This window comes from Euleptes europaea, chromosome 2 (genome assembly GCF_029931775.1).
Source record: "Euleptes europaea isolate rEulEur1 chromosome 2, rEulEur1.hap1, whole genome shotgun sequence".
NCBI classification, from domain to species: Eukaryota; Metazoa; Chordata; class Lepidosauria; order Squamata; family Sphaerodactylidae; genus Euleptes; species Euleptes europaea.
The window spans coordinates 101,141,074-101,168,302 of NC_079313.1; the positions used below are offsets into that span (position 1 = coordinate 101,141,074).

Sequence of the window (27,229 nt, forward strand, 5' to 3'; positions counted from 1 at the left end):
CCCGGTTTACAGAAAAATGCGAAATCTTTTTTTAAAATGCGCCGGGGGGGGGGACGTTAAGAAACTGGAAAATGATAAAAAGAGCACCTGTAGCTTTAAGTAACAGTCTCCCTTAGTGGCTGTTGCTAGGCAGCCACAGTGTTCCAAGGCTTGAGTCTGTCACTAAAAGCAAAGGGAAGGGGCCTATTTTGGCCTTTGAGGGAGGGCACCTTGGGGCCAGGCCTGAGCTAGGGTTGCCAGCTCCAGGTTGGGAAACTCAAGGTGTATTGGTTAGGTGGGATAGTAGAATAACCAGCTGTGAAGGGAATGGCAGACAAAGATTTGCATGACGGGACTAAAGGGGTTTCTTATCAGTGCTGGACAGAAAAAGGAAATAACAGTTGCCAGGAATTCAAATGTGAACTGAGCACACATTTGTGCCAGTCATGCTGGTTGCTCCTGTGTTATATTTATTATTGTGAGACCTTATGACTGCCACTTCCTCATAAAGGACTTGTAACAACACTGCAGACGTTTTATGGAATATTAAGCAACATGTCACTTATCAAACATGTTAAGTTATATAGCTTCAGTTATGTAAATAGGCTTTTTAAAGACAAGACTCTTTGATCTCTTACTCTGCATTTTGGCGTACTTTGCAGGGCCGGATTTAGGTTTGATGAGGCCCTAAGCTATTGAAGGTAATGGGGCCCTTTATATGAGCAAACCAGTGATATTTTAGGGAGCAGGCTAGCAAGCGGGGCCCATTACTTACATCATAGGAGCCTACATAACACAAAACACTGTTGCTGTATGTAGGTTTTATTTTATTTGTTTTGTATCTTATATTTTGGAAATGTACAGTGTTTTTTTTTGGGGGGGGGGCAAGAGAGTGAGGCCCTAAGCTATACCTTGTTTAGCTTATACATAAATCCGGCACTGGTACTTTGGCTCTATAATGATAAAAGGTTGCTGTCCCCTGGCCTTAGATGTGAAGATGATGTGCCATGGAAGCACCTGAGTATCACCTGAAAATCCTGAAAGAAACCCATTTCTCTAATATTATTAGGCTAATGGCTGCCCCAAACAGAAGCTAAAATTGGTTCTTGTAGGTTATCCAGGATGTGTAACCATGGTCTTGGTATTTTCTTTCCTGACGTTTCGCCAGCAGCTGTGGCAGGCATCTTCAGAGGAGTAACACGGAAGGACAGTGTCTCTCATTGCAGACGCTAAAATGTTTACTGGTGGTAAATGTCTACTGTTCATTATTGAAACATAAGGCTCTCTTTGCACTATTTCCCATTAGGATTGAGATGCCAATGAATTTCTGCTTCCAGCATCCCAAGTTTCTAGACACTTCCCAATTCAGCAGTTATTTTGTGAATATGGAAACTGGAATGTACCACCCACCACTCCCATTTGTCCTGCACAAATGTCTCTGTTCACCAACTGAAGAAACAGCTGTTGTGGGAAGAGATAAGGAAAGCTTGCTCAGGCTGGAGCTCTTTGTGCTTCAACTGGTTGCACGCAAAAACTTTAAAAATTGCAGCAATGTGGCCAGAAGCTCAGGACCGAGAGTCCAAGTAGTCGGTCTCAGATTCAATGGCAAATGCTATAGCCAAGAAGGGCAGGGGGAATACCACTTTGGGGTGAGAGAGTATGCATAAAGCACGCAAGAAATGATAGCTGGCATTCTCCTCAGGATCGGAGTGGTTGGAACTATCATTTCAGAGTATAGCCATGTTGGTTTGCAGTAGATCAGCGAGATTCAAGTCCAGTAGCACCTCAGAGACGGTTTTTGGGGTGTAAGCTTTCAAGAGTCAAAACTCCCTTCCTCAGATAGTATAGCAGAGGATCTTGTTTCAGTTAGCTGTAGCTGCACAAATTATCCTTGGAACAGGGGCCCTTTTCCTCCTTAGCATCTGTAATTTCTTCATGGTGGTTGCCAAAGAGAAGTCAAGAATAAGTAAATAAAAGAGTAAGAGTCACACAAAGCATGGCTGGCTCTTTCAGCTAGTTTCTTTAATAAGGAGACGCGTATCATTACAAAATAACCATTTAACAATAGAGACAGAAACAGACTCCACATGAGGGCAGGGCAGGGGGCATTAAAAGCAGCTTCCTGCGGGCAAGGGAGGGCGGAGGTGGGTGTTGCAGAGCTCACAACATCCTGGGAGAGATGGAGCGGGGCCCGACGGGAGTAAACTCAGAAGAAACAGGGCTGGAGCCGAACTGAGGGGTTTGTGTGCAAAAGAGAGGCGGTGCTACTCTGCCACTGCCTGTCAGTTTTTGAAGCCTTTAGGTAGCTCCTTCAACATGCACAGCAACATGTGCGCACCATGTGGGTCAGCTTTGTCTAAGGCTCCATTCTGCGCACGTGTTCCCTTTGCAGTGCGGCTGGCAACTTCTGAACTGGCTTCTGTGGCTGTGCTTTTAACAACAGTTCCATGGGCAGAATTAGGCAGCTGATAATCTTTTATGAGAGGAAAAGCTTTATCTGGTGATAGTTCTGCACTGCCAACGGCTCTTAAAGGCACAGCACAAGAACAAGCCAATCTTCCAAAGAGTATGTTGGCCGCCTGATTCTTGCCATATTGCAGTAGAGCCTTTCTTAAAGTCCTGTCCCCTGGATTTCTGTCCTCTCTCCCTCCTCCGCCAGCTCCTGCTTCCTTTCTCTTTCTGTGTCCCTTGGAGTGCAGGCCTGCAGTAAACCTCAATTAGCACTGTGCTTTTTGTTGGGCTCCCTCACTATACAATTTTCTTGAGATATTATCTTTACTCATTCAGGTCCGGGGCCATAATTCCTTAGTACTCTATGCCTCATATAGCATGAGTTACTAAAAGGCAAGGGAGAAGTCCTTCACCAATCTCCCTTCCCTGCTAGTAGCAGATGTTGAGCTGGGTTATCCTATCCCAGTGGATTCCCAGATGCTCTGCCAGTAAAAGTGCCATTCATTTGAGACGCACAAGTCCCATCGGCACCGCACTCAACAGCCCCCATCCCCACTCTTCTTACCCATGGAGCCTGACATGCTGCGTTTATGAGCCTCTCTCTCCCATCAACAGAAAGAGTCACTGCAGACAAACCAAGTATCATGCCACAGGAGCGGCTGCTGGGCAGTTCCTCAGCCATCAGTTTGAGTCTGTTGGGTCAATGGGTAACAGGGCACAATGTTTTGTACTTGGGTGCAGACATCCCTGTACAGAAAACACACGCTCTGTTTCAGCTGTGATGGGCACATGGGTATTCTGTTTGCAGCTTGAACCTTCAAAATGCAAGGAAATGGTGAACAGGAAAGACTTGGACCCCTCCCCCCACCACCACATTTTAGAGGGAAAAACACAGTCCCAAGCACCAGTGATGCTCATGCATCTCGTGTCCTGCTGCTAACCATAAAATGCAGGGGGGAGAAGCTGCTTTCAATGTTACCCGACACACAGCGTTATCTTACCGAAGGATAAGGAACTCAGAAGGACTTTTGCAGCTCGATTTGGAAGGCCTTCATTCTTCAGAGGTCCAGCCCAAAGTAGGCCTTCAGCCTCTCTGCCACCAACAAATCCCCCCACCGCAAATAACATAAGACATGGACTACAAGAGACGGGAAGACGTTAGCGAGGGAGAGGAGAAAGACTGAGAATCACCGGGCAGCCCGTTGCGGTTTCAGGGTCCTGCCGCCTCGTGATCTGATATGGCTTCTAAATTTGCTTCAACAGTGAAATGCTTCAACACGACACAGAACATTGAAGCTGCAATGTTGCTGCTACCTGGACACGGTAAAATGCAACAAGATACAGTTTTGCAAATATAGATTACAAGACACTGATGAAATTCACCGCCATATTGTTGGTGTTGTTTCCCCCCCCCTCCCCTTAAACGAGAATTTTTTAAATGGTTCAGGCATGCTTTCTTGCTTTTTTTATTTAAAAAATTATTACTTTTTATTGAAAATAAACATACATTGTTACGACCACTCTTTCTCCCTTTTTTTTTAAATAGTATTCCCCTCTCTGTCGCATTAGGTAAAATAAAGTCATTCACACCACATCTTAAAAATAACTCTGTAGCCTGACTGTAGTCTAGAAAATGGGCAAATGACACGCACGGTGTACAGAGGGGGGTTCTGCTTTTCGCATGCTGCTATTTACATAACTGGCTATTAATCATGCATTGTTTACAAGAGAGTTTTATTTATGTTAATAGGCCTCTATATCGATTTATATATATGCACACACAAATGATGAATTTTGGATGAGGCTCAGATGGCTTGTGTTGGTTCACTACCCCCCCCCAATAGAAAAACAAACTAAACCAAAACACATTATTGTATATTAAAGCTATAGCTTCCCCATTTTTAAATAGTACAGGTTGGAAATGCGGTTTATTCAAGACTGTGTGTTCTTCTGGCCTTGATCCTCAGTCCTAATACTTCCACATCATTCATTTCAGAGAGGGCACCTTGGATCATTAGCAGAAGAAACAGAATCACATTTGTGGGGGTGGGCTGCACTGTGTTTCGCCATAGTAAAAACATGAACATTTGATCTGTTTTTTACCCTATATCCAAATTATTAATCCCCTCAAAGAACAGGAAGTAAGTGTATGTGCATGCACACATACAGAGGGACACCAGTACCGCAAACACACATCCCTTCCGATTCTCATGCTATTTAAAGAAAGGAGACACTGCAGCTTTAATTAACAACCTTAAGGGCTGATGAACTCATGATCCCACTACGCTTTTGACCAGCAAAGGCTGCTGATGCAGCTGCTGTACCAGGTGGAAACTCCCGCGATACTTCCCTCTGCCGCTATGACACTGCAGAGTTGCTGTTCTGATAGCACATAAAATTGGTGAGGGTGGCGTGGCTAGCATTAATAAAAATCTCATACAGTTCTAGAACACCACAAGGATACTCCCCTGTGACAATGCCTTAAAACCCCCACATCCTTGCCAGTGGCAGCATTAAAAGCTGAGAGAGGCACAATAAAGACATTGAAGACAAATTTCGTCTAGCTTTACATGGTGATTTTTTTAAACCAACAAGCCAGTACCAAAGCCATCTTTAGAAAGGTATTGCAGTATCTCTTGTTAAGCACAGATCCTTATCACATATGTTCCTTCAGGTTTGATTAAGATACAAGGCCTTGGCTCTAGAGGTCACAGTACTCCCTTAAGGGTCCACCTACCGCTTACGGCTAGTGATGCTATGCCATCCATCCGAAGGGTAACCAGAACTGCAGCACTGAACATTTAGTCTCATCTAATCGCATAAGAGAATGGCAGGCGGCATATTAAAGGCCTTCAACAGTAACACACGCATTCACACGTCTCTTTCTTCAGATAATTTCAACAGCTTTAGAAGCATTTTAAGCTAGCAATGTCTCACCCTTCTAGCTCTGCTGTGATGTTGGAGAAGGAAGGGTTGGGCCAGAGCCAAGGGTACATACTAGCGTTCGGGTGAAGCACTACAGTTCACAGCTAGGATCCTCTGACATAAGGATCTACGTGAATGACACTGGAGTCTTTAGCTCGCAATGGCCCATTCTGTCAGAAGTAACCCATTTCTGAGGCCTAGCCTTCACTGAAGCCTGTACCTGGGCGGCATCACTTCAGAAGGTAGAGGTGTGACTGAATGCTCTTCTATACAAAAAAAAAAAAAAACCTTCCATGCAGAAAACTAGATGTCAGGGGAAAGAGTTCTGGCTTCTTCTTTTTTTTTACATGTGCCTTTTCTATACATGGAGATGTTTTTGTAATATGGAGGAGGAATTTGTCAGGTGAGCCCACACCTGCAATCCCAATAGGGTTGTCAGGTCCCTCTTCACTATCAGCGGAAGGATTTGGGGGCGGAGCCTGAGGAGGGCGGGGTTTGGAAAGGGACTTTAATGCCAGAGTCCAATTGCCAAAGCGGCCATTTTCTCCAGGTGAACTGATCTCTATTGGCTGGAGGTCAGTTGTAATAGCAGAAGATCTCCAGCTAGTACCTGGAGGTTGGCAACCCTAAATCCAAAATGGTCATGCTCAGACCTCACCACTTTGGTGAGAACCATGGTTGAGTTTGCTTCCTTTTAACCCTAAGCTAGCTGAGGAAGCAGTGGTGATCTGACTACATAGTCCTGCTCCATGGGAAGGCGACACTTCAGTGACCAAGAAGCTGATACTTTTTGTTTCGCCAAGCTATTTTTTCTAGGTGAAAATTCCTTGGGGTGGTTGGAAGCAGAGCCAACCTGAAAACAATACTAGTACTTCTATCTTGCCTTTGTGGCAAGAATATAAGGAGAGGCTTTACAGTCAGAGAAGCTGCTAAAGCACTGGGAGGCTTCACATTACATTTTTGGATTCTCGCTCTGCTTCACTGTCTGTCTCATCTAATCCTATTCCTACTACACAAAAATATAAGCCACTATTTGGCTGTACAGCCAAGGTAGAAAAACAGTTAGGGTAAACAGGACTGATCAAGCCCAAGCTAAGCTAATGAAGAAGTTTTCACAAGAGAACTTATTTGGCCAGTGAAGGATTCGCCACTCACAACAGAGTTGTTTGAGCTTGTGGTCTCCCTTAATCTTGAACTGGGCCCTGATCAGCCATCTTCCAGGCTGGAATGAGCGTCTCTCAAAATCTGCTGCTGGAACTCCAGGGCCAGTCATGGTAATGGCAGGAAAAGGCTGCGGACATTTAAGGAAACAGCTGTCTTCCAACTTTGTCACCGGTGGGAAAGTCTCCCATGTAGAATTTTAGCTGTAATTTCTGAACATATCAGCCCTGGAGGCAGCAAAGAAGCCACACATGGATGTTGACCCTGTGTTCCAATCCAACAAGGTGACAATGGGAAAACAATGAAATGTAAGAAAGCAAGAGCTGCATTTACTTCTGTATGCTTTGGATGACAAGTTTGATTTAAGTAGCATAAATGTGCCACCAGGGAAGCAGAGACCCAAGGACCGTGCCAGTCTTTCCATCTTTCCCCTACCACCCAGTTTGCCTTTCCCACCAATCTGAATTGGGAGCCAAGATGTTCAAGACATTGATATCTGGTGCAATATATGAAACACAGAGGCCCTTCAGGGGTCAGTGCAAAGACTAGGTAGCAAAGATAATATGGCTTATCTCTCTGGGGCCAGCGAAGATACCGCAAATGTTATCGGCAGGCAGCCAGTGCCACACAGTATGGGAGATGCTGTTGCCTTTGGTGCATCTTTGGTCCTTTAGATGGAATGGATTCACTCTTCTCTTACCTACTTGCACTGTGTTCCCCTCCTAGAAGAGTATGATATTATGGGAAGGAGAGCCTCCGACAGAAAGCTTTAGTTCTCTCTCAGTTCCCCCATAATGGAGAAGCTAAACATTTAATCTAAAATTAATGGAGCACTCTCAGTAAGCCTGCCATGCCCTTTCTCCCTCCTCTTCCCATTTCCTATCCAGCAAATCTTGATCCTCAGAGCATTAGAAGGACACATGAAGCTCAGCCCAACATGCCTTTAGTTCCAAATTCCTGACAACATTATGCCTTCCTGCAAGAGATATCTAGATATCTGCAGGTTTAGGTTGTTGTACCCTCAAAGGAAATATGGCAGTGCAAGGCATGATGGGAACGTTATGCAAAGCACCCCTGGGCTGTTGTTTTTCAGGCCTGCAAAGCTATGTGAAGGCTGCCACAGTTTTGCATGATGCATTCACTTTGGCACTGCTACCTAGAATCTGACTGACTTGACAAGGTGGGCCTTCTAATTTCTCCAAAATGGCCAGCCTACCAGGGTGGGTTATTTGCATAAATACCCCTTTATGCTGTTCATCAAAAATAAAGGCTATTTTGTGCTCTGTCCTGCACTCATTCAGGAGACTGAAAGAATTCAAGTGTAGTTACCATCCTTAGATAACCTTCTAGTACCACTACATCATTCTAATTCAGAACTGAAAACTACAAGGGAACAGAAGACCCAATGCAGTACCTAGATGCTAGAGGGCAATTAACATCATGGTATAAGTATGCCCAAAATGCATTCTTCTCACCAAAGAGAATTAATCCACCAGTTCTCCACATCTTTGGGGATGTTCCAGTGCCAGAGTTGCTCCTTGTTGTCTTTGGAAGATGACTAATGGCCAAAGGCCAACCAACTCGATGTGCCAAGATGCTCATATGGTAAATAAGAGCATCACTTTATAACCTTTCTCCTTTGCTATTACTTTCCAAAGCAAGCACAGTCTGTCTGGTCAACTCACATTGTCAGGCTCTGGTATCATCCTAGCACAATGTTCAAAGGTCTGATTTAAAGGAGAAAAAGCCAAAGAGAGTAAAAGCAAACCATGTGCTATTCAAGGTGGCCTTGAGGAAGAAACCCCAAGAGAGGAGCTGGCTTGTTGCTTGAAGAGAACAACACAGAGAGATGATGGAACATGCAGCGGACAAACTACTTGGAAGAATGCAAAAGAAATCTCTGTGCCTTTCAAACCCTTTCTCTTGCAAACGCTTAGGTGCATCTGGAATTCCTCTACAGCCGTCAAAGAAAGGGTATTGCAGCTCAGAAAACAGAACAGAAACCAAAAGTTGCCTAACTGAGGTATTGATAGCTCTGGATCACTTTGAATGTTCAAGTAGGTGATGCTGGGGTATGGAGTATCCTATTTGTTCTTCCCAAGAGCTGCGTCCACCTCCTCTTCAGGCTTCAGGGAATGCCACTGGGCAATGGGGCGGCGAGGGTTGGCCAGCATGTCAGACCAGTGCCGCAGCTCTGTGCCACTGGAGTTGTTGCCAACGAATACCTTGCCGATGGCTTCATTCTTCCCCAGTTTGTCATAATCCAGCACGGTGATCACAACCTGCACTTTCTAGAAAGGAAACAAGAAGACAGAGATTATTGTTAAGGGAGCCTCTGCAATGCCCATGGGGATCTATTCTAGAAATATTCTCTCCAGGATCAGATGAGCATGCCTGTTATATTAGGTGCTTTGGAACACAGGCAAGACAATGCTGCTTCATTTGTCTTGTTTGTAGGCTTCCTAGAGGCACCTGGTTGGCCACTGTGTGAACAGACTGCTGGACTTGATGGATCTTGGTCTGATCCAGCATGGCTTTTCTTATGTTCTTAAATGGAGATGCTCAGTTCTTCTGAACTGTTTAGTGTTATTCTGACCAGAGCAGCCAATTCCTCACTCAACACAGAAAGTCGGAGACATAAAAAGCAGATATTACATATATATTTCTGTAAATGTAATATCTATCTTCATCTAAGGGATGAGGATATATGCAAACTTTGAAAGCATCTGGACTAGGACAAGCTTAGATTTGCCCTGTCCTAAAGCCTAACCCAGGGAACCTCCCTATAGCAGGTTCTACCACTGTGCCAGCCTTGCAATATGGTTGTGTTGATACCAGGTTTTTGGTCCGGCTTTCCTGCTGATTGGAAACGAGTTCTTCACACGCTTCCACATAGTAGCATGGTGTTCTTGTGTACCTTCTAGCTTTTCATGGGGTTTCCTGAGCACTTTCCCAAACCTGCTTTACTTTGACCATTTAAGCTATACCACAGCAAAGTCAGAATGGCTGCCATTTCAACAGGAAAATCTGAATCTTTCCTGGTCCTGCCCACAGTGGTGCCATTTCCCCTACTCCTATCCTCTGTAGCACCCTGAAATGCCCCAGTCTATATGTAAAAAAAAAACAGACCCTTTATTAGGTTCTGACGTTACTGCTTGATGTTTTAAACAGTGCATATATATAATGTTTGCTGGCTTATCACTGTATTTTTGTACTTTCAATGCTATTTTAGATTGATAAAACCACAAAGAAAATACACTTTTATTTTTTAATAAATAAACTAAATAGACCAGACTCTACAGAGATTACACCACCATCATCTCCTGTACTGTAAGAAGCAAATGAGTTTTGATCAATACCAGGTCCCATGGTCCAGGCAAGGTAGTGAAGGACTATATCACCTCACGCTCGAGCCATGGGACCAGGTAGCCTTTTGTCTTTCCCGCCCCCAGATGTCCTCAAGCAAGAATCTGAGTATGCAGACCTGTATCTGTTCAAACGGAATCTCAAAGCTGAAAGACTCATTGAAGTAAGGGTTCAGAGTCTTCTTCTTGACAGTGGTCTTCTTCTTCTTAAGTCGCTTGCCATTTTGCAGCAGGTGAATCTTCACATAGGGGTCTGGGGGGGGGGGAAATAGCCCAAACAGTTCAGGACTGGAAGTCAGCAACCAAACTACACAGACAGGAGCACAGGACTGAAAAGCCTCAATGAAAAAGAACCAGTCCAGGGTTATATATGATGCTCAGAGGAATGGACTAAATAGTCACTATGAACATTTTATTTTGCATTCCTAAATAGTGGACAGTTTAGAGCAGCTTTTGTAGACCCTTGTTTTCTTTGGAGAAGAGAAGTTCAGACAGCCTGTGTCCACTGTCATTCTGATCACTTCTACATTTCCTTGCTGCAGTGCATTCTGCTTTCTGACTGGTGTTGGCCGTATGTCAACATAGTCATATAACTAGCTACTGGCATGTTCCTGCCTCCAAGGGGCTGGCCCAGACCTACCCAGCTTTAAACAGTCTGTCAGTTGGGTATGTCAATAAACACCCACTCCCCCTTCAACTTTCCTAAGGTTCAGAAGTTCACTGTTAGTTCCAACTCATTTAGAGGCCAGACTGGGCTTCACAACAAACAGGGCCTTCTCAGTTGTTGCCCCAGAAATCTGAAATGTCCTCATGTGGGCTCTTTGTCTAGCACCTCCTTTTCAGGCAATCTGTAATCAGGTATGAACTTTCTTTTTTCTGTCTCTTTGGGAGCTAGTCCTTGTGCTTTGGGTCATTTATTTCTGCTTGGCTGGTGTTGTTCGTTTTTTAAAACTGTTCTTACAAATACTATCGGTTTGTATGCTTTTTAAGTGTTAGTTGGATGTTTGTTGCTTAGTTTTTATGTCATTTTTAAATATTTTGTTGTATACTCCCCCATGCCTGGCAACCAGCAGGAGATGGAGGGTACTTATGGTGTGTGGGGCGGCGACGGGCATTGCCTGGCATGATGACACCACTTCCAGCATGACACATAAGTGATGTCGTTGTGCTGGGAATGACACGTTAGCATTTGCCCAGAACTTCATGGTTTGGGCAAATGCTAGAGCATCACGTGATGTGATGACATTACTTCTGGTTTGCACCAGAAGTGGCATTATCACACCAGGCAACATTGACAGTCCCCTCCATTTCATCCACCATTTCCCTCCTGGCGCCCAACTGAGCGGTAGTAGGCAGTGGAGGTGGGAGGTCTCTTGCCGCCAGCGGGCATCTGGCAACCCTACTGATAGTTCTTATTAAAATTTTGACCCGTTGGAATGTTCCAAAACATAATGAAGAAAATAGATACTTAGTAATCACAGTGGTCTTAGCAAGAAACACAGTTGTACATTGTCCTGTATATTTATCATTCCAAAACTTCAAAAATAATGCCCAGTGTCTAATACAGATTACTTACTCACTTTCCATTCATGCTATACTTGATCTATCTATCTATCTATCTATCTATCTATCTATCTATCTATCTATCTATCTATCTATCTCTACCTACCTACCTACCTACCTACCTACCTAGTACTGCTTATACAGCTAAAGCCTAGAGCAGAAAATAAACAAATAAAAAATGCCTTACTTAGTGTTATTCTTTTGGCATTTAATTATTGCCCCTATAAATTCTGCCATAGACAGAGTAACATAATCATTTGTATCTCTTAGTAGCCACGTCATCTGCACCCTCATACTGAAAGATACCTCGTTGGACCTTTCCATACTTATGAATAAAGGATTAATTAAACTGGCCATCAGATCATTAAACACAGGACACTCCATGATAATACGTTCAATAGTTTCAACTTTATACTATACTTGTTTATTTAATCACTGAAACTGTATTTACTTTTAATAACTAAGCTTGCCCAGACTTTTTTTGTTTGGCGGCAATTACCATTCAAGTTGCAATTAATAAGTAAGAATGTTCCAATCTTTAGTCATAACAATACCTTTTAAATGTCCCAGTAAAGACTAAAAGTGGTTGAGGCAGCACACGGTACTACTGATACTTTGCTAGCATCCTGGGAAGCTGTGGCTTGAGAGTGACGTTGATGGACCACAAGAGAAACTGACCGTGCCACCCTAATGCGAGGCCAGCCCCACCCACCCATCACCTGGAGCCACACTTTGCACTTTGACTAGGTAGTGTAACGCTGGTGGGGTTCTGCTCAGATGATCATTCCTGGTCCTGTTCATGAGGCTGGAGCAAAAAGACACCTGTGCAAACCTCTCTCCCTTCACATACACGAAACAGAGGACAGGCATTCGTCATGTGAATGACCATTCTGGCCAATGCAGGTTTTATATCTGCCTAACAAAGCAGTTGTAGAAATAAACCAGTTTGCACCTAGCATGTGGAAATGCCCTGAGAGTCCTTCTGTACTGGTTTATGGGAGCCATCTGGTGGATAGGAACATGTTTTGCACTCACCTGAAAGTCCACCGACATCCATCTTTTTCAAGTTCTTTGCTTCCAAGATACAGACGGTGAGCTTCCCAGCAGTGGGCACATATCGTAGTGAGATACAGATGTCTCCCAATTTCTCAGGCTGATGAGAAAATGGGGAGACCAATTAAACCAGGAAGTCTGCTTGTAAACATTCTGAGTTAAGGTGAAAGATGCATGTGATACAAAACGTACGCACACACAAAAGAAGAGCTTGTGTGGTGAACACACATTGGCTCCTTTATTAATGTCTGTGTCTTGCATATCATGAATCAAATGCTGATCTGTCAGTCTTGTTCCTCCCCATTCCCTCAACTGACCAGTTGCTGCTGCATCCTCCTCTGGCTGGGAGACAACTCCACTGGTGGCTGTTTGGAACAGATGCAACGTAATCCTCCCATTTCAAGCACCCAAGCTGTGGGAAGTGTCATCTCCAAGCCAGAAGAGGAAGTGGAAGAAACAGAAACGACCAGGCAGGTGACCAAGCAGGGAATGGGCATGGGTGGCTTATCAGCATTCGACTGGTTGTTATGCTAAAGAGAGACATTCAAACTGAAGGACAGCTTGCAGGCTGTTCATAGTATAGGGAGGTCTTTTGTGTATATATCAGAGGTGTCTCCAGTCTAAGGGAGGAGAGGGAATAAGCTTCTCAGGAAACCAATGAAGTGAGATAACCCAGACTCTGGGACTAGGCAAACCCCTGATCTCTGGGGGTGGGGGGAGGCAATGTCCTTCCTGCCACTGACCAAGGAATTAGGGAAATTCTCCCTCTGTAGTTCCTTTCTGAGTTCCTTAGTGCTACTACCTCATTTGCACAGCTGCAACACACAACAGCAAAAAGGCTTTTTGCAATGCCAGGACCAAATGCCCCAATTTGTCCATCTCCCAGCACTCCCCACTAGTTCTTTCTTCTCCAACAAGAAATCAAAGTCTTCAGTGGCAACGGGCAATATTTCTGTTAGGGAAAGCAAAGTTTTTGTGAGGATTGTGGATATTATATACTCAGCTGTTATTTATAGTAGCAGCCACAGTTGGTACTTAGATGGGAGACCACCAAGGAAGACCGGGGTTGCTATCCAGAGGCAGGCAATGGCAAACCACCTCTGCTCATCTCTTGACTCGAAAACTCTGCCCTGGGGTGGCCATGAATCAGTTGTGACTTGACAGCATATGATTATTATATTAATCTATAGTAGAAGGATGGAGTTTTTACAGTGCCTTCCCAAGCCTCCGAAACCTACTGCTAACGACCAAACGATCTTCTGGCATTCCACCAAGGCAACCACAGTGTGGAGAAACAAGAACGAGTTGTGAGGCAAGATATCCTCTAGCTACAAGATTCCACTTTTCCCAATCATGAAGACTTTCTTCTGTAGCTGTGGGATCTTCAATGCTCCCTAAGGAAGAATCCTCAAACTGTGCCACCTAATCATGTACCTCAAGCCAATCTACGTTCAGGCCTTGATATGAAATCAGAAGCTGCATCCTTCTCAGAGACCAAAAAGCACATCATTTCTCCACTCGTCTCTCCTGCCTTACCTCCTCTTTTTCTGCACTCTCTAGGTCTCTCCACTCTTCAATGGGCTGTCCCAGGTCCACGGTGTTCATGGGCACCTTGACTTCTCCAATGATGTCATGCTTGGAGAAGCGGTCAAAGTCGTAGATGGCCATCACCAAGGTCTTCCCGCCCAGTTCCTGATACGGAATCTGTTTCACAAAAGGAGCATTGTTCAACTGTCAGTAGCCATATCTGATAGAAGGATTTAGTAAGATTTTGTTAAAATCAGATAGGGATAAATGTGTTTACTTAGAACAATAATGCAAAGAAACTACGCTTTAAATAGCAACACTGTAATGTGATTATACATACAGAATGCATGAGTACTTTGGCATCCAGCTTAGCAAAACTGTATCAATAGTGTAGAACAGGGGTAAACATAAGGCCCATGGGCCGGATCCGGCCCTTGAGAGCTCTTTTCTGGAGGAGCCGCCACCACCACCCACTCTCAATCTGGGCTGGCAAGGCATGACCCAGCCAGACCCAGTGACATTTATGTACTATCCGGCCCTTGTAACAACTGAGTTCGACATCCCTGGTGTAGAAGATAGCACCAGGCAGGAAAAGTCACTTGTCTGAGGGCTGGTCTGATTGTATCCTGAGGTGGGGCAGTAGCTATTGAGTATTCAAGAGAACGGTCTAAATGTGCACACTAAAATCCAACTGCCCAGTAACTGGAGAGGTCATCACCTGGAAGCCAAATGAAAGCTACTCTGAGCTTCTTGGAGAAAAGAGCGGGGTAGAAATATCACAACCAATAATAAATAAAGTAATATTTCTGGATAGAAAGACTCAGAAATAAGATATATCAGTTTCCCTCGCAATCTCCATCTGATTTTCTTCTTCAAATTAATTATTTAGAGCCAAAGCCACAAATCTGTAATTTACTCATGATTCTGGTCATCAGTTATTGACATTTCCTGGCAGAAGGAAGTATAGTGCAAGTTTGGTAGGACACTTTTGATAAACTTGCCACAACGATTCTAACACTCCAAATATATGCACACTTATTTGGAAGTAAGTCCAACTGAATACAATGGGGAATTACTTCCAAGTAAACATGCATGAAATTGGGCTGCTTGAACTATTTTCTGAGAAGTAATTATTAATTTAGAATTAAATACTGTTTGTATGTAATTAGGCAACTCCCACACAGGATTTTCTACTATGTGCTTACCAACGTTAAACATTGGATACTGCTCTTAGAATTGCATGAGTTCTAATTCTGTGTGGTAGGTTTTTACATCAACATTAATTCTTAATTGCTTCAGTTACTTTTGCTGAAGTTCTTTCTGCCTTGACATTTTTCCTGCCAGGAATTATACAGTTTCCAGTTTTCCTACTTTAGCCTAAAATATTTTAAGGCACACAAATATTTTCAAGGCAATCTGAACCATTTCAGGTCTCTAAGTATTTTCTTTGCAACGTATCAGCTGCGGATGATGCCTAGACCAGAAGAAGTCTCACCTTGAAGACAAAAGTCTCATTGTAAGTTGGATTGAGGGTCTTCTTTTGCACTTTGGTCTCATGCTTCTTCTTCTTGTCAGGAAGTAGGAAGACTTTGACATAAGGGTCTGATGTGCCACCTATATCCAATGCTGGGAGCTCAGCCGCTTGGAGGATCCCTACTGTTAGCTGCAAGAGAAAGGCAATTATCAGTAGTATGCAAAATGATTCTACAACATCACCAGCTAGTCAATACAACACCGGGGGCGGGGGATCTGCTCCACTCCTATCATTCTTTCTCTGTTGCCACCAGATACCCTGTGCTTCCTTCCCTTCTGCTATGGCACCTCTATTACAGGGTCACACCATTTTCTTCTTCAGGCAGTTGGCTACCCTAGCATGTGTGTGTGTGTGGGGGGGGGGCAATTTGTAGCTGAAAACTCATAGGTGAGGAAAGAGTTAAGCACCCCAGGCTAGCCTGATCTCGTCAGATCTCAGAAGCTAAGCAGGGTCAGCCCTGGTTAGTATTTGGATGGGAGACCACCAAGGAATACCAGGGTTACTGTGCAGAGGAAGGCACTGGCTAACCACCTCTGTTAGTCTCTTGCCATGAAAACCCCAAAAGGGGTCGCCATAAGTCGGCTGCGACTTGAAGGCACTTTACACACACACATTGCTTCTCTACCCTCCCTCCCCCAATCCTCCTTCCCAATGTTGCTTTTCTTAAAAAAGAAAGAATGGGCTCCCCAAGATATACTTTAGCTCCTAAGTAACTTTAGACCTCCTTACTTGGAGGTCTCTGTAGTTTTTGGCTATGCCAGAACAAGCCCCAGCGACCTGCCCAGAACTGGCAGAAGTGAGAATCTACAGTTAAGGATAACAGCTGCTGGGGAGGGCTTGGTCTTTCCCCACCTCTCCAGTCCCATATCTTCCTGCAGACACATTACCTGGTTACCCTGAAAATCATAGTCTAGGGAGAACTGTAGCTTCCCCAAGTTCTCTGGTTCCTTCTCCTTCTCCTCTTCTTCTCCCTCTTCTTCTCCGTCGCCATCATCATCATCCTGTTTATTCTGAAAGGGAAACAGGACCGCAATGTTTTGCAAAGTGGACATCAAAAACTGGACAGCCTAGTTCTCTTATGACTCACAAACACACATGCGACACACACACACACACACACTACCTCCCTCACAGCCTTACCTTAGCTCAGAAATGCAGTGCACATTGCCGACAGTGGAAGCTTTACTTCAGGGGGGAGGAAAATAGGTTGCCAGGGCTCAGATGTGGGGGGTGGGGCTGATCTGCACCTATTTTTTACTTATAATTTTGGCTCTTCACAGTGTCTCTGACAAGAAAACTTCAGATGTATCTTTCCTCCCCATATATACAGTATTCGTGCAAAGAAACAACACATAAACACTAGATACACCGCCTAGACTGGGGTTCTAATCTAATTGGTGACAACCTTTGGAACGCCCTGAAACCAGTGTTGTGCCAAGATTGTTATAATGGGTCTGTTACCAAAGAATGCCAATCTCAGATGAGGAGACCATGAGAGGGGGGAGTGGCCACAGAGAATGGAGAAACTGGACATGCAAAGTAGTTATAAGGAGTAGTGCCCAAGATTCATTGAAGGAAAGGAAACTGTGACCTCACTGACTGCATCCAAGATTTTCTTTCTCACTTTGCATACAACAAATTAGTTTCGAGTAGGAACACTCATGCATTTACCCCCCATGCACCGATGTGCATATTCAAGAGTGCACTCACAGTTCTCATTCAAGCTCTGAAAACTAAGCATGTTATCAAAAGCTAGAACGCATATCTTGAAAACTGCATCTCCCAGTGACATCTGACAAGCACGTGCAGACCACGAGTACTTGTCAAATCTTTCAGAGATTCATTCACATCTGCTGGACAAACATATCTGCTAACACCCTTGGGGTTTGTTGTTTGACAGGATACAGATTATCCAGTAAACATGGCATCCAATTGGACAAGCATAAAATAGGTTCGGGACCCAACTTCAACTCCACCGAGTAGGCTAGGGGAATTAAAATCCAAGGTCCCTTAAACAAAAATGCAAAGAAAGGTCTTCTTTACCTTCCCCAATTTAAGTCCAATATCAGGTTTCATACCATCACCTAAACAAAATCTAAACACAGCATCTTGGAGGATATATTAAATAACCCTCTTCCCTTGCCCCTTTGACACCTAAAGGGAATGAGGATTATATTAGGACCTACCGTGAGTTGATATCCAGGTTAGTCAGAAAAGATGGAGACAGAACAACACAGAAGAAAGACAACGAGAGCACAGAGAAGGAAGAGAAGGGCATTATACAGACAAAAACTTCACAAATAATCAACAACACCTAGTGCCCCTGAGAAACAGCAGGCTCCACACCATCACAGACTCACTATACCTGGGATTGATAGTTAGAAATATTCCAATAAAAAACAGAAATGAAGGATAAGATACCATTAATATCCATTAGGGATGCACATTCCGACATTAATTAACAAAAAAGCAACCACAATGCCCACTTTAATGTACGGTAGTCATTAGAATCCAGGTTTTAAAAATAACTACTGTTGCCAATATGGAAAGGTCACTTCTCTGCAGTATGGCACCTCATTCTTTGATATTTCAACAAGGGCAGTGGGGACAGGAAGGGGAGAGAGTAAGTCAGTTACTTTAAATGACAGGAGTGTTTTCCAACTAGCAGAGTTACAGATCTTGTGTGCATTCTCTATGTTTGTGTACATGTTTAATGGAATAATTTTAAATGTATTTAACAGCGCATTCCTGAGCTGCTGGCGGCCAGGGACAGCGAGGAGGAGGCACTGCTGCGGCGCCTCCTAAGCCATTCCACGGCCACCAGCAGCTCAAAAAAAGCATTTGAAAGGCTTTTTCTCTTAAAATAGGGCTTTTTGTCCCATTGAGAAAAGCAGGTGCAGACTTGCTTGTCTTGCCACTGGCATACCTGGGGTGAAAGGGGACAGGAGACTGCCTAATGGCAACTCCCCCCCCCCTCACAGCCCGCCCTGGGAACGCCTCCCAGGACACCGGAATGCCCCCCGGAACGCCGGTGTGGGCCTTTAGGCCAGTGGGTCACTGGCGGAAGACCCTGCCGGCATCCTGGGGTTGCGCTGCCTCAGCGCCCAAAGACCTGCATCCAGGCCTCCTTGCTGGCGTTGGGGCCACTAACATCGGCATAAGTAGCCTGGACGCCAGCACAGGGGGGCCTAACGCCAGCGCGGCCACTTCCTGGCCTCCTAAGGGCTTTCGCCCTTGAAGGTCAGGAATGCGCTGTTAATTGCTCAGATGATTTAATTTTTTTTAAAGTTCACCACCCTGTGGGCCCTAAATTGGTAGAAAGGCGACATAAAAATGTTTTCAATAAATAAAATAAATGTGATTTGCACCAAGCACCATTTTTCCAATGTTTGGTTTCTATTAAGCATTCCCACTCACTCATGAATAATGCAATAATCTGTGCCCACTCTGCCAAGTAACCTGCCTTTTTTGGAGTGCTTAATGCCTCCCTTCGCCTGCCCCACCCAGCTGCCCGCTGTCTTGGGGTACCAAATACCTCCCCGTGCCTGTTGTTCCTTCTATTTCCTTTTTTGGCAAATAATATCCTGATGGAGGAGAAGGTACAAACCCTGAAAATTGCTTCCAAATTAGATAGAAAACAAAAAAAAAGTTACAGCTGAAAATGTGTTTCTGCCGCTGAATTCAGAAAATAAATGTATAATAATAAAAATAAAGAAAATGAATAACATTTTTAACAAATGCATACCCCTAATAATTTGTTCAGACAATCTCAAGAAGAGAGAGTGCACTTAAAGCAATTTGCCGTGTTGAATTTTAAACTAGCCAATTTATCTTCCCGGGTAATGATATTTATCTCACAAAAGTGCCTCAAGATGATTACTGGACCTGTGTTTCTCTGGACACCAAAAAACACAGAAATACATAGGGGGAAAGAGAGAAAAAAGAAGAGAAAACACAATTTCTATACAAATAGATAACTTGAGGAATGGCATATAAGGTGGAAGAAGCTTCTGCTACTAGAAAGGGTCCTTTAACCACAGAGAACAGCAACGAAGACCAGAAAAGGAAATGCAAAGAAAAAACATAGTGCAACAAATGTTGGAAGATACACATCCCCTGAGAACTGGGGTTCTCTTCCTCCTGCTCAAAATAACTGTCCATAAAGATCTCTCTCCATCTGTGCCTGGTCTTGCCCAGGATGGGCTATGGGCACCTCATAGGACAGTAGGGTTGCCGGTCCCTCTTCGCCAACAGGAGGCTTTTCGGGAAGAGCCTGGGGGAGGGACTTCAATGCCATAGAGACCAATTGACAAAGTGGCCATTTTCTCCAGGTGAACTGATTTCTATAGGCTGGAGATCAGTTGTAATAGCAGGTGATCTCCAGCTAGTACCTGGATGTTGGCAACGCTATGGGACAGGCAGGACCTCATCCACTTGTGCCTTTAAGGCCTTAACCTTATATCTGTTTCCCAAGGAAGGCTGCCTAAGAGGTTTCAGTGTCTCATTTACCGATGATCCCTTGTTAATACTTAATCTTGGTTTTCTGACTGAAAAATGTGAAGTACTAATGTTTGCTCAGACATTATGTTAGGTTAACCAGTACTGAGAGGGAACTAATGGGAATCCCGGATTTAATAAAATGTGAAGGCTGGTTCATAGATTACAATTTGCCCAAATGGAAGTACAATCCCAAACTGCAATGTGCATCTGTTTGTGACATGAAAGCAGCTGTGTCAGTGTTAAGTTTAAAAAAGGATGCACCTGTCTGGCTTTGAAGTGAGTACTGCAATAGGGTACCCATCGGGCAGCCAACCGGTAACAAAAGAAGCCGGGAGAGAACAGTGAGTGAAGAACAAAGCCTGCCAGAAGAAGCATTCCCAAGTTGTTGTTTTTTTGCAAAATCAAAAGTAGAGATACATTTCCTATCCCACCATCAGGAAAATGTACATTTCCCCTGTTTACATGATACCCAGAAGCAACGGAAGAGGAAGCATGAGTCACTCAAGTTTGCTGGCACTTCCTTGTTTGGAATATCAAAGTGGGTCAGGAGCCGTGCCAGCAACACGGCTTTTTATATTTGGAGTGGGAATTCTGAATGGATGCCAAGTTTTGTCATCCACTCAGGCTCATCTCCACCTATCTGTGTCCTATGATCAAAGTGCCCTTTCATTGTCTGGATGTAAGTGATTTCCATCAATTCTCCCCTTCTAATGTAGACTCTCACTATGCTTCCTATGTTATTCATGAAGGTCCACTGACTCCCCCCAGGAACAACATTTGAGGGATAGGAAAGTATCCCTAGAACCTCATAGGACATAGGTAAAGGTAGTCCCCTGTCCAAGCATCGGGTCATTCCTGACCCAGATGATGTCACATCCCAACGTTTCCTAGGAAGACTTTTGTTTTACGGGGTGGTTTGCCATTGCCTTCCCCAGTGATTTACACTTTACCCCCCAGCAAGCTGGGTATTCATTTTACCGACCTCGGAAGGATGGAACCTTGAGCCGGCTACCTGAAACTGACGTCCATCGGGATTGAACTCATGTCACGAGCAGTCCTTGGACTGCAGTACTGCAGTTTACCACTCTGCGCCACAGGACTCTTCATAGGACATAAGCCCTTGGGGGGGGGTGTGTTTTGTTTTTTTTACATGTTAGGGGATCATTTGCCAACACTGCTGCCATTTTTCCATCCTTCATGTTAGCTAACTACTCTGGCTCTTGCTTTTCTTGTGTTTCTTTGCCTATAAAAACAATGTCCATCTTATTCTGCTGTGTTTAACTGGAAAACTGGTACAAGACTGAGCACCATGGGAAAATTATTCAAAGAGGGAATTCTTTCCTCATCCTACCTCAGTGCTCTGGAGAGTTTCTGCACACTGCAGAAGGCTCTGGTTGACTAGAGACCCTTGGCTGTGCCTCATTAAAGCACCTCATGCAAACAGCCTCATTAACATACACACAAAAAGAAATACTTCTAGCAATATGGGCTATAAAAGTCTCATTTCTCAGGCTGCTGCCCCAGTTACCAAATCAAAAGGCCCAGATAGGAGGGAAGGATTTAGAGCCCATCAAACCATCCAGGTTTCACATGTTTGTGTGGCTTAATTGCTAATGGGTTTTGCTGCTGACTTAGTTTGATCGCTGCAAATGAAGCAAACAATATAACCCTGAGCAGTAAAAAGGAAAGGGTGGAATTGTTGAGCCAGTCGAATGCCACATAAGACACTTTTATGATCTGGGATTTACAGACTCTCCTGGGCAAGCTGTTGCCTGGAAAGATCCCACAAATAGATCCTCTTAAATGCTTTGTGTGGCCTTTAGTTTTCTGCCTGTGCAAAGCAGGTGACCAAAGCAGTCCCCACCACTGCTTAGAGAAAGGGCAAAGATTCCTGGTGCAATGCAGGCTGTGGGTGAAGCTTATAGGAAACACCATAATGCTGATCTAGCCATGATCCCATAAGCCTTCCAGGGTGGTGTATGGTTAAGAGCAGTGGACTGTAATCTGGAGAACCAGGTTTGATTCCCCACTCCTCCACATGAGCAGTGGACTCTAATCTGGAGAACCAGGTTTGCTTCCACACTCCTCCACACGAAGCCAGCTAGGTGACCTTGGGTTAGTCACAGTTCTCTCAGAACTCTCTCAGCCCTACCTACTCACAAGGTGTCTGTTGTGTGGAGAGGAAGGGAAGGAGATTGTAAACCAGTTTGATTATCCTTAAAAGGCAGAGAAAGTCGGCATATAAAAACCAACTCTTCTCCTTCTCTTCTCCTTATGCACGCTCCTTCTCTTGGAAGGTTCCCTCTCATTTCAGGCTCGCCCATTAAAACTTTCGAATGGATTGCTTCCAGAGTGTGAAATAAAGCAATCCCTAAAAGCATGGCAATTTTGATATATTTTGCAAAATAAAATTGGGCTGGAATATATAGCTAAGGATCTGTCCATACCATATGTGTATGTTTGTGCATGTCAGAGAAACTGGAGAGTTTGTTGGGGGTGTATGTGCTGCTTGACAGCTGCTGGCCTTCTAGAGGTATTCCATGATGTGAATAAATCCACAGAGCATGGCTAGGAGAGCACCTGCCTAATTTAATTGGTTCAGCCCTATTGACTTCAGTGTAACTAAGGCTGGAGAGATTGTCATTTTCTTTCAGCCCTTCCAGTGCTATGATAGAGGCATCACTACCTGTGGTGTGCACACACAGCTCCCAATATTGTCTTTCTGTTCACAGTTTTTTTTACCACTTAAAAAAAAACAGGAAAGCAAAATCTCTTTGAATGGAAATGAACAGAAGAAACGAGGATGTAACCAGGAGAAAATGACGTCTCTATGGATGGCACCTCCAACTCTCTTAAAAGAACTATTATCTGACCAGCAGAAAAGGGGGATCCTAAGCACTCTTACAAAGGGAGTTACTTCTAAATGAGCAAGTGGCCGAAGTGTGAATGCCTCGGCTTTGTGGCCCCAGTTTTATAAGGCAACTAGCTGGACTGATACTGCCAGCATCCTAAGTCCTTAGTTCAATTCTAACTTCTGGCCATACCGGCGTAGGGATGTGTACCCACTTCCTACCTATAAGGGATGGGATCCTCCACAAGTGCGTGGGATCGTATCTTACCTCCACCAGTCAAAACACAAACTAGTGCTCCGTGTCACCATGCTAACAGCCGCTTCACCTCTAATCTTCCCCAAGAGGTGTGTTTTTACCTGGCCTGTCATGTCTTTCATGTTCATGGCATTTTTCATCCCCTTGCCTTTCTCTTTTTTGTTTTTCTTCTTCTTGCAGCAGCACTTCTTGCAGATGCAAAAGCAGCAGGTGAGGATCAGCAGCCCTGCAACCACTGCGATGGCAATCAGGGCCCACGGCGGCACTAAAACACAAAGCACACAAAGCATTTGCTGGGGGATGGGGTGGGCAGATGCAGCTACAGGCAATGAGGTCAATCTTCAGGAGCTATAGCAGCTGCAGGCAATCAGGAGCCACACAAAGAAACTTTTTATTCAGGACTGCATTTGACTAATTACGTTTTTATTTATTGGCAGTTTTTAAATTGTGACCTTTTATGCTTTTATCATTGTTGTTTTATTTATATTGTTTAATTGTGCTTTTTATAATTGTTTTAATTATATTGTAAGGTGCCTTGAGTTCCACAGGGGAGAAAAGTGGCTAATAAATGTTTTAAAATAATAAAATAATCTCACAACAGTGGTTGAATTTACAAAGAGTCAATAGAGTCATATCATACCTGATTGTTTTTCCTAGGTGGCCCTTAAGTTGCAGAATAATTCTCTCTCCCTAGGAAACCTGTCTGTGTCCTCCCCTGATCTCCATCCACAGACAGGTGAAAATATTCCTGTTCCTTTGGGCATTTATGGAGAGTCTCACTATTTTAATGTCCTTGCATATTTTTGTTTTTATTGTATTTTTCTATCTTGAATGGATTGTTTGTGATTTTTAATTGCTGCAAACTGCCTTGTGAATCATTTCCTGTTGAAAGAGCTTCTTCAATACTACAAATAAATACAGAGGGCTGCATAGATTCCATCACACTCCAGGATGCCTGAATCTCACATGACCAAGAAACAGAACAGAGGGTGGGGCTATAGAGAGAGAAGTGTGTTTGAGTTCCATGAAGTTAGCAAAAACTGCTAGAAATGGCAGAATTTGCTCACCCCCAAGAAACTGATGACACTCCACAACGGTCCCTTGGAAGCGCACACCTGTACTTTCTCCCATGGGGTTGCTATTCCCTTACACTGGGAGCCCAGCCTGTCCCTTGCACCCAGCATTGGATGACCAGGCATTGAATGGACACTTAGTTTGTACAGAACATTTCCAGTCCACTTTGATGTTTTACCCAGAAGTCTCAGTACTCCCAATAGTTTCCTAAAATCAAGAGACTTGCAACCAATTTCTGAGAGCTGGTCCTCTCATCTCTCTAAACCACTTTTTTAAAAAAATCATTCTTTTCTCTCCATTGTCCCACCTTCAAAATGATCACCAACAGATTCATTTTTTTGCACTGTCAATTAAGCATCTGGAGATAATCTAGTAATATCTTTGAATAAACAGTGCCTGAACAGTCTGTGAATTCTGTGGTTTCTCCCCACCTTATTCCTGACTAATGGGGGCAGGAAGAAGTCAATCAAGTAGAGTCAAGCCTTCTGGCTGCATTCAACCAAGTTGTTAGGCATTTCCATTATGGGGCAAGCAGACCCAAGCGTATCTTTCTGAGGCGTTTGCAAGATAAAGCAGCAGACAGGGACTACTTACATGGAATCTTGTTTATCTCATTCATAAACTTTTCTTTAATCTGGGCAAACACATCCTCCTTGCTCTCCACTGGGCCTGACCCAGTTGAGTTGTCCATTGACCCCACCGGGACCACCGCTGAGGTGGGGGGTGGGGGCGGTGCCACAGACGCAGCTATGATGGGCTCAGGGTTTTTCTTGAAGAGACTCCAAGTCATCTTGGCTGGTTTCTTGAGGTACCCTGAAAGACATACAGCACACCAGATGTATTTAACTTAGGGCTGAAAATGATACTAGGAGACACTACGATGTAGCTTGCATGAAACATTTGCTTTCCTAGTTAATTCTCAAATGTAGTCTTCCTCACAAAGGGCCACTTTCTTAAAATGCACATAAAGGTACATTCTGCTTCTTCCCCAACTTGAGAAATACCTCCTGAAAAGTATCTGTTTCCACAAATGAGCTAAATTCTCCCATTCGGTGCTGATTAACACAATCATTTGAATGTACAGATTGACTCAAAGGGAAGATGACCCTGAATGTAAGATGACCCCTCTAAAAATATTATAAACAAAACGTGTTTTTTTTTAAGTAAAGGCACCACACTTTGGCTTGGGGAGGACCCACTAAATTGGCCTTCAGCAGAGGGAAACAACACTGTAAAAACAGTCCTGTAAAAAAGGAAGTTATAGACACAAAATTACATCATATTAACTTTTCCCTCTCATGTTTGTTCCAGAAACAAGATATCAGCGAGACACTTGGGGAAGGGGAGAAAAGAGTCACTTTATAAAGCATAAAAACAGAGATGGCAGCCTAACACTGGAAAGCCTACAGTGATCCTGTCAGAAGAGAAGATCCTGACAGAGATCCTGTCAGGCATTGATGCACTCGGCCCTCATCTCTCTTCTACCTTCAGGCCGCCTTAAAAATGGTATAGCGGACAGTGCCCTCATTTTAAGCTAGGGAGACCCATGTTCAAATTCTTTGTATTCTCTGTGGGTGATGGTGGAAAGTGCCATCAAGTCACAGCTGACTTAGGGTGACCCCGCAGGGTTTTCAAAGCAAGAGAACTTTTGGAGGTGGTTTTGCCATTGCCTGCCTTCGCGTGGGCTGAGAGATTTCTGAGAGAACTGTGTCTGGTCCAGGGTCACCTAGCAGGCTTCATGTGGAGGAGTGGGGAATCGAACCTGGTTCTTCAGATTAGCGTCTGCCACTCTTAACGTTGGCTCTCTGTGACAAAAGCATCTACTGTTGGCTTAATGTACCTCACATGGCTGTTGTGAGGATACAATTAAATTAAGATAAATTCCGACAACCCACTTTCAGCCTCCTGGATAACATAGGCATTGATAAGTACAATTATTTATTTACTTCAGGGGGGGAAATTATACCTCCCCAGCTCTTAGTAAAACTTTACTTCTGGGGCTCTTTATCAAAATCAATTACATCAGCAGGGTAAAAATAGAAAGAATCCAGTAACAATCCAGCAACACTAAAATCAATAATAAAACCACCAGTAAAAATAACATTGAGTACCAGAGGAATACCATTCAGCTAAGCACAGGGTGAGATAGAAAAACAAATTAATGCATAAAAGGGTCTAGAAATCAACAATGTTTTCACTTGGTGCCTAAAATATAACAGGCTGGATGCCAGGTGAACGTCTGTGGGGAGAACATCCTATAATCAAGTTGGCACAACTAGAGGTGAAAAAGCTGTGGACATTTTGAAGTCATGGGGTGGGGGAAGGGGAAAGGAGGAATATTTATTTTTCCAGATTTTTTAAGAGAAAAAAACCTGCAAAAAAACTGGAAAAAATCTGAAATCTATGCAATACTTACTTATCAAACCTAAACGTATCAACATAAAATGCACCCTGTAATGGAGAATCCACAGAATGGGGCCTTTGAAGATGATCTGGACTGATGGGCAGATTTATACGGGAGAAAGAAGTCAATACTCTGCTCTATTTAGGGCTTTATCGGCAAAACAGCTGAGCTGTGTCTAGAATCTAATCGGCAACCAGTGCCAAAGCTGGCAAGATGCGGTCCCTATGTGGATGTTGTCATACATTCGGTTTCATTGGATGAAATAAATAATTAATCAGAATGAGCACCTTGAGGCATCTAGTGATGAAGGCAGTTTGCCTAAGCCAGCTGCTCATCGGCTGTATGGCCAGGGGGCAGGAGGAGAGTCCTCCGCAGAATCCTAGCTGCTCTACAGCATGGGGGGTGTTGGTGGGGTACAGCCCCTCTCGGCACTATTTTGTGCGGGAAATTAATAAATAAAGCACCAACAATGTTCCTCTTGCCAATCCCATTTGCAGAAGAAAAAAAGTAAATGAAAAGAATAACAAACTGGATAACTAATTGGTTTTTTAAAAAAGAAACCTTTATAATGAATGTTTAGGTATGT

The 27,229-nt window shown here is 43.9% G+C and overlaps 1 protein-coding gene across 1 annotated transcript; it reads right to left on the bottom strand.

The window, feature by feature from the left end:
• Positions 1–7,864: 7,864 nt before the first annotated feature.
• On the bottom strand, positions 7,865–25,029 carry SYT2 (synaptotagmin 2). The gene is made up of 8 exons (XM_056844036.1): positions 24,834–25,029; positions 23,267–23,430; positions 16,446–16,568; positions 15,520–15,687; positions 14,034–14,201; positions 12,480–12,597; positions 10,001–10,134; positions 7,865–8,807 (listed from the first exon to the last, which is right to left on the bottom strand). The coding sequence occupies exons 1-8, from the start codon at positions 25,027–25,029 to the stop codon at positions 8,601–8,603; spliced, it is 1,278 nt and encodes a 425-aa protein (XP_056700014.1). The 3' UTR covers positions 7,865–8,600.
• Between the last annotated feature and the right edge of the window lie 2,200 nt (positions 25,030–27,229).

Bases quoted from the DNA above. Each gene is read 5' to 3' on its own strand.
- SYT2 (XM_056844036.1), bottom strand. From the start codon at position 25,029: ATGACTTGGAGTCTCTTCAAGAAAAACCCTGAGCCCATCATAGCTGCG. The intron at 16,569-23,266 runs GTAAAAACACAC...TTTCCCTTTCAG, and splicing joins TGAAAGACATGACAGGCCAG to AATAAACAGGATGATGATGA. The intron at 14,202-15,519 runs GTGAGACTTCTT...TTTGTGAAACAG, and splicing joins ATGAGACTTTTGTCTTCAAG to ATTCCGTATCAGGAACTGGG.